The sequence below is a fragment of the Callospermophilus lateralis genome, chromosome 20 (genome assembly GCF_048772815.1).
Source record: "Callospermophilus lateralis isolate mCalLat2 chromosome 20, mCalLat2.hap1, whole genome shotgun sequence".
NCBI classification, from domain to species: domain Eukaryota; kingdom Metazoa; phylum Chordata; class Mammalia; order Rodentia; family Sciuridae; genus Callospermophilus; species Callospermophilus lateralis.
Genome location: NC_135324.1, coordinates 1,261,453 through 1,271,279, shown reverse-complemented (window position 1 = coordinate 1,271,279; position 9,827 = coordinate 1,261,453). Strand labels below are relative to the sequence as shown.

General features: G+C 63.4%; 1 protein-coding gene across 1 annotated transcript; it reads right to left on the bottom strand.

Moving 5' to 3' along the window:
- Positions 1-1,485: 1,485 nt before the first annotated feature.
- On the bottom strand, positions 1,486-9,424 carry Abtb1 (ankyrin repeat and BTB domain containing 1). Its single transcript, XM_076841078.2, has 12 exons — positions 9,268-9,424; positions 8,248-8,310; positions 8,104-8,159; positions 7,595-7,739; positions 7,296-7,455; positions 7,128-7,173; positions 6,751-6,867; positions 6,542-6,660; positions 6,346-6,444; positions 6,102-6,269; positions 3,557-3,757; positions 1,486-3,137 (listed from the first exon to the last, which is right to left on the bottom strand). The coding sequence occupies exons 1-12, from the start codon at positions 9,321-9,323 to the stop codon at positions 2,931-2,933; spliced, it is 1,437 nt and encodes a 478-aa protein (XP_076697193.1). The 5' UTR covers positions 9,324-9,424; the 3' UTR covers positions 1,486-2,930.
- Between the last annotated feature and the right edge of the window lie 403 nt (positions 9,425-9,827).

The following is a 9,827-nucleotide window of genomic DNA, read 5'->3' as shown; positions in this document are numbered from 1 at the left end:
CCACGTGACAGGCCTCCCTTGGAGGGAGCCCCGGGACCCTTTGGGAGGGACAGTGGAGTCCTGGGTGAGCCCTGCCGTGTCGGGCTGGTCGCCTGATGCACACTCCAGCACTCTGGGTTCCGTGGGTGGGTGGCCTCCAGCGCCTGGCCAGGGTCGCATTGTCCTGCTCCCCTGCGGCCCTTACTCTGAAGCAGCAGCCCCCCGACCCCACCCCAGCTGGCCTCAGGGAGTCTGTTGTCCCCAAACAGCCAGAGAGACCCTTAAAACATAAGTGAGCCGGGCACTAGGACACACACCTGTCATCCCAGCGGCTCCGGAGGCCGAGGCAGGAGGATCGCAAGGTGGAGGCCAGCCTCAGTCACTTGGCAAGGCCCTGAGCAACTCAGCGAGACCCTGTCTCTCAATAAAATCCAAAAAGGGCTGGGGACGGGGCTCAGGGGTTCAGCACCCCTGGGACCAAAAAGAAGGAAAACAGAGACACATTCAAGGGGACAGACCTCAAGCGGAAGCAGCAGCCACCTCTCGGTCGGTCTGGGCGTTCCATCTTGCAGAGTGACAGGGACGGAGCCAGCCGTGGGTCAGGGCAGTGACACAACTTCACATCTTGCATCCGGTTCGCGTGTTGCAAGCCACTTGGTCTGGGGCCCTGAAGACAGAATCTGAGAAGTCCGGCCAGAATGTCCCCTCGGGTGCTCCAAAGATAAAGACCTCTCAGGGTACTTCCACTTCTTCCCAAGTGACACGTTCCTGCCCCAGCGACCACTGCTGTCCCCGATCCCAGCCAGAACGCCCGACCCTCTTCCTCCAACCCCCGTGTGCAGGCCGCAGCCTGAGCCCTGCCTTTGATCTTCCATCTGCTCAGCTCCAGGGGTATTGAGGGTTACATAGGAGTTTTCTCAGCAGAGAAAAAGGATATGCAAAAAAAAGAGAAATTATAGGATGGTGGAAAAATGAACTATTATTATGCACTTAGAGACTACAACTCAGGGCAGGGCTGGGCGAGGCACTGAGGGACTCCCTGGGGACACGAGGTCTAAGGAAGGACCAAGCACCTTCATCATCAAGAACCTTCGCTATCAAGAGACGCGATATTTTAAGCTCATAGTTTTAAAAATCAAAATGAATGCGGAAAAAAAAATCACAGGGCACACCAGATATCAACTTGTACCCAAACCCAGGGACACTTTTATTGATTCATGTTGACTTCAAGTCACCCTTTCAGATCTTATTTAGAGACAGGGTCTCGCTGAGTTGCTGAGGGCCTCCCTAAGTGGCTGAGGCTGGCCTCCAACTCGCGATCCTCCTGTCTCAGCCTCCCGAGTCTCTGCGGTGACAGGCGTGGGCCATGGCACCTGGCCCACTTATGTCTCAACAGACCCTCTGTCTGCATGGGCCCCACCTGCACATCACTGTCTTGGTCCCCTCTGCTCTGATCGGTCCAGATCCCCTTCTTGAGAAGCCCCCCCTTGCATTTTAGTGCCAGACTTTAGTTCTTCAGTTTTTTATTTGCCTTTTTTTCCACTGATTTTTTAATATTTTTATTTTTTAGCTTTAGGTGGACACAATATTTTTATTTTACATGTATGTGGTGCTGAGGGTCAAACCCAGGGCCTCGTGCATGCTCGGCGAGTGCTCTACCACCGAGCCACAACCCCAGCCCCTTGATTTATTTCTGTATTTATTTTATTTTATAAATATCTTATATTTTTATTCCTGTGAAATCTTTTCAGTCGGGATAGAAGGCGCAGTGAAACCAGACAGGGTGGCCCTGACCTATAACCCTCACAACAGGGGAGGCTGAGGCAGGAGGATCACAGGTTGAAGGCCAGCCTCAGCAATTTACTGAGACCCTACCTCAAACAAAGGGGGTGGTGGTGGTGAGCTGGGGTTGTGGCTCAGTGGTAGAGCACCCCAGCACCCCTGGATTAAATCCCTAGTATCTACCCCCCACCCCCCCAAAAAAAAAGTTAAATGAGGGTCAGATGTGATTTTGAAACCCTAAAATCCACATTATAGAAACTAAGCAGAAATCCTCTCAATGCCACAGCTCGTCCTGTGTCCCCAGGCCCCCTCACCCCACACCGTGCATCCTGAGTAGCCTCGTGGACTCAGAGGCCTCACTGAGGGCTCCATGGCCACAGGAAGTTCAGCCATATTGACTCCTTCATTTCCTTCCCCATGGCCTACTACCTCCTGGGGCACTGGACGGCTTCGCACAGGAAATGTTTCGCCATCAGACTAAAATGTCGCAGTCCTTGTAGGAAGGGCCACAAGGGGCTCTCTGGAGAGGAGATGGGGTCTAGGCTGAGGGAAAATGATCCTCCTGGAAGGAGGCCCAAAGAGGCCCACCACAGTCAGAGGCCAGAGGCCAATGGAGGCCGGAAGTGGAGGCAGAGACAGGGCCGAGGAGACCTGAGGCCCACAGAGACATCCAGGTCGGCTTTGAGCCTCTGCATTGGGCCCCACTTCTGCTGCCCCCCACCCTCACTCTCCCCAAACTGTCCTCTGACACAGGCTGGGGACCTGCCGCGAAGCCACTCTTTATTACCACACAGGCTGCCCGGCCCTCCCGCCCGGCCCCACACGCGGGAAGGGTCAAAGCAAGCCAGGACCGGGCTGGGCCAGGGCCGGATGCCGGGGAGGGAGGCCCCGAGAGGCCAGAGCCCCTGCCCCGGCTTTTCCTGAGTGGTGCCCAGCCCGAGGTCCTGGAAGCTGGTTTGTGCATTGGGAAGGTGGTGGCTGTGGCCACGGAGACCCTCCCCCAGGGTTCCCCAGGGTTCCCCAGGTCCTGGGTGGGCCAGCGAGCCCCCTCCGCCCACCCTGTTGCTCTCAGTGTGCAAGGAGCAAGAAGACTCCACGCGCAGACGCACACGCACGCCCGTGCCCGAGGGAGGCCCAATCTGGAGGCCTGCCCGGTCACAGGCCTGGCCTCAACAGTCCAAGCCGATAGACACCAGCAGGTCCTCCAGGGCCCGCAGCCGCTGCTGCGCCTCCTCGATGGCGCTGTAGGTCTGCACAGTGCTGGCCACGTGGAAGCGGATGTCGTCCACCAGGGGGATGGAGTCCGTCTCCTGCCGGGAGGCCACGGCCGCGGCCTCCTCCCTCACGGCCTCCACGAAGTCCTCCCGCTCCACAAGCTGCAGGACACGTGGGCTCAGCGGGTTGTGGACACCGGGTGCCCCGCCCACCCGCCTGTAACCACGCCCAGCTACCCGTTGCCCCGCCCACCTGCCTGCTGCTACGCCTACCTCCTGGTCACGCCCACCTGCCCGCCCACAGCCCCACCCACATGCCCGTTGCCACGCCCACCTCCTGGTCATGCCCACCACGCCTACCTCAGTCACGCCCACCTACCCACGCCCCGCCCACTTCCCAGTCACGCCCATCTGCCCACCACCACGCCCACCTCCCCCTGCCCCCTGCCTGCCGCCACGCCCACCTCCCTATCGCCACGCCCACCACCCTGTCGCCACGCCCACTTGCCCGCCGCCCCGCCACCACGCCCACCTCCCCGCCCGCCACCACGTCGCCACGCCCACTTGCCCTCGCCACCCACCTTCTCTATGACCTTGGCCATGAACTCCGTGCACTGGTCCTCCAGCCGCGCCAGGCGGAACAGCTTGGCCACGCGCCACACGCCCACCACAGTGTCCTCGTCCAGCAGCTGGGCCAGGCTGCGGCCACACAGCCTCTTGAGGCCCGGCAGCAGGTACATGTCCGCCACGCTCAGCACGTCATAGGCCGCCTCGGGGGGCAGCTGCGGAAAAGAAGGGGCGACGGCGCAGCCCCAGGTCACCCGTGGCCGCGCTCAGACCTGCGTGGGGAGGGCGGGACATTCCAGGGAGCAGAGGCCACTCAGGCTCTTAAGCCTGGCCCAGATCCCCACCCGTGGGGACACAGGGACAGAAGAGAACTGAAGGGGTGCCTCCCCCCACCACGTGTCTTGGCTGAGTCCCCAATCGCACAGACCTGGGTGGACTGTGCTACTTCTAGCTGTGTGACCCTGGGCAGGTCACTTAACTTCTCTGTGCCCGTTTGCTTGTTCGGGTAAGGTGGTGAGGGCAGAGGAACTGCCTGGGGGGGCTTGGGAGCAACCCAGGGCTCTGTCCCTGGCAGGGGAAGGCTAGGTGTCCGACTAGTGTCAGGCGGCAGGCCCTGTGCCAGGCCAGGTACCCTGCCACCTGCTTGGCTAGCCGTGACATGCGTATTTGCCCAAGACCTGAGGGAGTAAGGGCAGGCATTATCCCAGGTGCTTCCAGAGGGGATCACCGAGACACAGAGAAGTTAAGTAACTTGGGTGAGATCACACAGCTCCCGGGGGCTGGTCCAGTGTCAAACCAGCCTTGGAGCTCAATTCCCGCTGTGAGCTGTCAAGAAGGTGGCCTTGGGGCCAAAAGCTCCTTCAGTAGGGGGCAGTTTCAGGATATACCCCCAGGGCAGGGCCAGAGGGCTGGGCCAAGCGGCAGGATAGGAAAAATGAAGTAGAGAAGGAGGAAGGGAGGCCCGAGGAGCCAGGTAGAGGCTGAGCATGGGAAGGAGTCTGAGCAGAGGCCTCCAGGCCTGGGACTGTGGGAGACAGGAGGCAGCTAAAAGCTCTTTCCAGCTGGGTGCTGCAATGGAGATTGCCATCTGTCCCCTAGAATGCCTCACACACCCCTTTGGGTGCCAGGGACTGAACCCAGGGGTGCTAAACCTACCACTGAGCCCTGTCCCCAGCCCTTTTTATATTTTATTTAGAGACAGGGTCTCACGAGGTTGCTGAGGGCTTCACTGAATGGCTGAGGCTGGCCTCCATCTTGCAATCCTCCTGCCTCAGCCTCCGGAGCCCCTGGAATGACAGGCGGGTGCGGTGGCCCCCGGCTTCTTCTCCCCTTCTTAAAGTGACAGGGACTGTTTCCCAGCCTCCCTCATTGGCAAGTGTGGTCACTAAGCAATCTCTGGGGGAGTGTGAGAACTGACAGGTGCAACTTTCAGTGATTCCTGGGAAAGGAAACCACTCGCCCCCATCTTCCTCTTCCTCCGACATCAGGAAGTTGCCTGTGGCTCAACTTCTGTAAGCAGAAGGTGACGCCCTGGGCAGGTGGGTGAGCCTCAGCCTGGGGGCCGTGGGTGCAAATAAAGTTTTATTGGAACACAGGCCCTCAGCCTGGAAACGCAATGGCTTCTGCTGTGCTAGAGCCAAGTAGCTGAGAGAGACTGCCTGGCTTTGAGAGCCTGAAATAGGCACCTACAGAAGGAAGGTCTGGGGTCCCCTTAGGGGTGGCAGGAAAGCAAGAGGGAGAAGTCAATCTGGGTCCCCAGCAAGCCACCTGCCCTGGGACACTCTCCTCAGATCCTAACCAGAAACAAGCTTGGAGCTTGTGTGGGGTTCTTTTTTTGGTGCCGGGGACTGAACCCAATGGTGCTCAACCACTGAGCCCCGTCCCCAGCCCCCTTTGTATTTTGAGTTAGGGCCTCACTAGTTGCTGAGGCTGGCCTCCAACCGGAGATCCTCCTGCCTCAGCCTCCTGAGCCACTGGGATGACAAGTGGGCGCCGCGCACCCGGCTCAGCTGATCCAGAGTCAAACCAGCCTTGGAGGTGGCCTGTTTTGAGTGCCCAGTGACAGCGGCCATCACACCCTCAAACACCCCACCAGGGGGACTGCCAACCGGGAGGCCTCACGCTGGCGATGCCTCAGGGTGACTGAGGGCAGCGGGAGGCACCAGGGGAGGAAGTGACAGGAGAGCCCGGGACCCTTAAGGACATAGGGTTACAGTCCCCACGCGCCTCATCCGCTGGAGCAACTGGGGATCGTGAGGAGTTGACCCGATGCCCCCAAGGCCCGGAATCTGTCTCCCGTTCTTGGTCGGAAGCCACCAGGGCCCCTCTGTCCAAAAGGCACAGCACCCCCCTCACCCCCATGAAGCCCCCTATGAAGCCCCGCGACATCGCACCCCCACATCTCCCCCCAACTTCTTTCCCCTGACGTCACCCCTCCACGTCTTCCCCCGACGTCACCCTCTGACGCCCCTTCCCAAGTTACCCGGGGTCCACTCTGACCGCAGTATCTTCCCCCCCACGTCGCCCCCGCTCCCCCGACGTCGCCCGGCCGTGGCGCACCTCGGTGCGGTCGCTGTACACGTAGTAGAGCACGTGCGTGAAGACCTCGGGGGAGATGCCTTGCAGGGTGACAACCGGGGGGTCCCCCGAGGCCGCAGGCTCCTCGTTCTCTCGGAAGTGGTCCTCCAACAGGGCCCGGAAGTAGTCACTGCGGCCGCAGAAGAAGGCCTGGGGGAGGCCGGACTCAGCGGGGGCCGGACAGGGGCAGGGGCCAGGGCAGGGCGGGCGACCCGGGGACAGGTACCTTGTGACACAGGAAGCTGCAGCCGGCCACGCGGAAGCAGACATCTGGGCAGCTGTTGAAGCCGTCGGGGCAGGGGAAGGGCAGCTCCCCGAGGTCGCCCTGGGACACGGGAGAGGGACCCATCGGCGCTCAGAAGGGCAGGGGTGGCCCCGGCGGGGAGCCCGGGGCGGGGCAGGGCCACCTGCAGCGCGCTCACCCGCAGCTCGGGGGGCAGCGCGCAGTCGGCCAGCAGCGCCAGGTCCTCCCGGAGCCGGGGGTCGGCGGGCGGGGGCTCGATGGTCAACACCTTGACGCACGTGCCGGGCTTGGAGGCCACTGCGGAGCGAGACGCCATCAGGGCCAGGCCGACCCTGCGGCGCCACCCGGAGCCCTGCGCCCTGCGCCCGCCCAGAGCCCCCGACGCACCGAATTCCGACACCTTCTCGCACTTGGCCTCCAGGTCGCCCAGCAGGTCCCACAGCTGGCACTGCTTGGCCAGGCGCTCGCAGTCGCTGACGTGCTCCACTCCGATGTCCAAGCGGCCTGGGCGCGGGGCGGACCGATCAGGGCCTGGAGGGACCCTCGGGGACATCCCGTGCCCCAAAGGAGCATCCTAATGGTGGCCTGGCGTGGGACCGAGGGGAGGGGACAGCCACAGGTGGCCCAGCGGGCAGGCCAGGCCGCTGCCCACGCCCCACCCGAGAAGGCACCGTGGCAGGGACGAGAGCCTAGAGGTCCAAGGTCACCTGGCTGTCCAGCGAGGTGGCCCTCGCCCCGCCCACCGCACCTGAGCATGGAGTCACCTGTGTACAGGTACTGCAGCAGGGCTCCGAACGCCACCGGGTTGATCTGTGGGACACAAGGACCGCGGGGCAGGACGGTCAAGGGCAGCTGATCAGCGATCAGCGCATGCGCAGCCGTTCCCGGGCCCGTCAGCGCCCCTGAGCCCCGCCCCCCTCGACGGGGCGCACCAGCGGATGCCGCAGCGCCACGACGCTCCGGCCCTTCCACTTGGTGTCCAGCATGTTGGCGAAGTAGGCACTGCGCGCCCCCAGGACGCAGCGATGCGCGCGGAAGGACTTTCCGTGAATCACGAAGACCACGTCACTGTGGATGCCCTGCTCCAGGAGCCTGCGGACACCGGGCAACAGCGACACTCACTGGACGGCTCAGATCATGGCACCTAGCCCAGTGTGCACCCCACTGCGCATGCCCAGCGCATGCAAGCCCCGCCCTCTGCGCATCACCTGGCGCCCAGGGCCCAGCTCACCTCTGCAAGAAGTCATCATAGTAATCCCGGCGCCTGCAGGAGGCCGTGACCTGCTTGTAATCCCGCAGAGCCCGGCGGATGGGGTCGCTCAGTGCCCCGTAGAGGCAGCGCTCGCCATCAAAGGTATTGGCCTCGCAGCGAGCTCCTAGGGCAGCAGGGCTCGGCTATCAGTGGGTTGGAGCCTGACGGAAATCTGAATCTCCCGCCCCTCCTGCTTACCTCTCCACCTGTACAACTCATAAGCCCTGACGCCCCCTTCCCAAGTTACCCTGGGTCCACTCTGACCGCAGTATCTTCCCTGCAAGGTACCGGGCAAGGCAGGTAGACATATACACCCAGATCTGCAGTATAGACTGTACCCACAACTCTGTGGCTAGCCATAAAGGACACAGCCCCCCCCCCCCAAACAGGCCCCTGAGCCCATTGAATTTACACTCTAGTGGGGCCCAAGGACAACGCACAGGTTCATAAGCGATAGTTACATGTCCCTGGCGGGCTCCTTCTCTCACCGTTGGCCAGAAGGTAGAGGACCAACTCTTCATGCCCACAGAGGCAGGCATAGTATCTGAGGGGAGGAAGGATGGGAATGCAGCGGCCAGAGGCGCAGGGGCCCGCCATGCCCATCCAGACCACCCCACCAGCCTGGCACTCACAAGGGGGTGCTGTCCCACTTGTCGCGAACGTTTACCTCCACGTCTCGCTGCTCTAGCAGGTACCTGGTAGGAAGGTCAGAGTCGGGGTCAGAACGGTCATAGTCTGGGGAAGGAGGCTGAAAACCTGCTTTTGAGCTGGGGGAGCCTCCCCTAGACCAGGGCAGACCAGAGGGAGGAAGGCTTTGGAGGACAAGTAGACAAGAAGAGCCGGACACTAAGCATCAAGTGTGGCGGGGAATCCTGGGCTGCGGGTGCAGAGGCCAGGCCCGGGAGGGGAGAAGGATGGGACGCGGAGCTTCCTGCACTTGGGAGAGAGGTGAGGGGGCCCCTATTTCAGCCAGAGCCCTCCGGCTTTGGGGGGCAGTAGGCTGGTTCTGCTAGGGGCAGGGGGAACGACGCAGCTCAGGCATCAGGGACAGGGACAGGGGCGCCGATCTAAAAGGGCACACGTGGAACATGGTAGGTGACCCGGGAGAGAAAGTGAGAGAGGGGGTGATGCGCCAGCTCTGGGCGGACAGGCAGCCCGGAGACTGGGAGAGACCGGGAAGGCTGAGTTCACTCAGCTCCGCGCTTATCCACCAACTCCTGGGTGCCACCTGAAGTCGGGGAGGGCCCCGCGAGGCTTTGCCAGAGTGCCACAGCCTGGGATCAGCCGGGGGAGGGGGTGACAGAAGTCCCGGGCGAGGGAGGACCAAGGAAGAGGGGTGCCCGGGTCCCAACGGGGCGCCCCTGGCCTCCCCGTCCGGCCCCTGGAGCTGGCGCGAGCTGCACGGGGAGCCTCTGCCTCCCGGGGGACCACGGTCCGGTCCGCAGCGTCAGGTACGAGAAAGGAGCCACGTAGGGGGTCCCAGCCTGCCCCGGGGTCCGCATCCGGCGCTACTGGGTGGCAGGGTGCCCTCCTCCAGGGAGCCCTCGGGCTGCGAATCCGCCCCCGCGCTCCGCGGGTGGGAGCTGAGAGCCGCTGCACGCCCGCCGGCCGGGGCACTCCCCCTGCGCCCTCCCGGGACCGCGGGTCCTCACCGCACGCGGCCCACGTCCCCTTTCCTGCAGCTGGCGAACAGGTCGCTGGTGTCCATGGTGCGAGAAGCTCGGACCCCGGCCGGACAACCTCAGGCGGCGACGCGGCGCGCCCGGCGGGACGTAAACATGCGCCGGCCCGCCCCGCAGCGACGCCCGGTCCTGCCTCCGCCCCGCAGCGGCGCAGGCCCCGCCCCTCCCCCCGCCCCTCAGCGACGCCCGGTCCCGCCCCCGCCCCGCAGCGGCTCAGGCCCCGCCTCTTTCCCCGCCAACAACGACGCCCGGCCCCGCCCCGCAGCGGCGCAGGCCCCGCCTCTTTCCTCGCCAACAACGACGTCCGGCCCCGCCCTGCAGCGCCGCAGGCTCCGCCTCTCTCCCCAGTCAACAGTGACGCCCGGCCTCACCCCGCCCCCGAACACGCCCAGGCCCCGCCTCCCGGAAGTAAGAACAGGCGAGCAGCGGACTGGCGGCCCGGCAGTCCCCGGGCGGGTTTAATGAAGTCCCGGGCGGAGCGCTCAGAGCGCCGCCCGCCGCCCGCGGGCCGGGGTTCGCGGGGCCGGGAG

Excerpts from the sequence above, each read along its gene's own strand:
- Abtb1 (XM_076841078.2), bottom strand. The coding sequence starts at position 9,323 with ATGGACACCAGCGACCTGTTCGCCAGCTGCAGGAAAGGGGACGTGGGC. Across the intron at positions 8,160-8,247 it reads AAGTGGGACAGCACCCCCTT|ATACTATGCCTGCCTCTGTG; the intron begins GTGAGTGCCAGG and ends TCCTCCCCTCAG. Across the intron at positions 6,445-6,541 it reads CGCTGCCCCCCGAGCTGCGG|GGCGACCTCGGGGAGCTGCC; the intron begins GTGAGCGCGCTG and ends CCCGTGTCCCAG.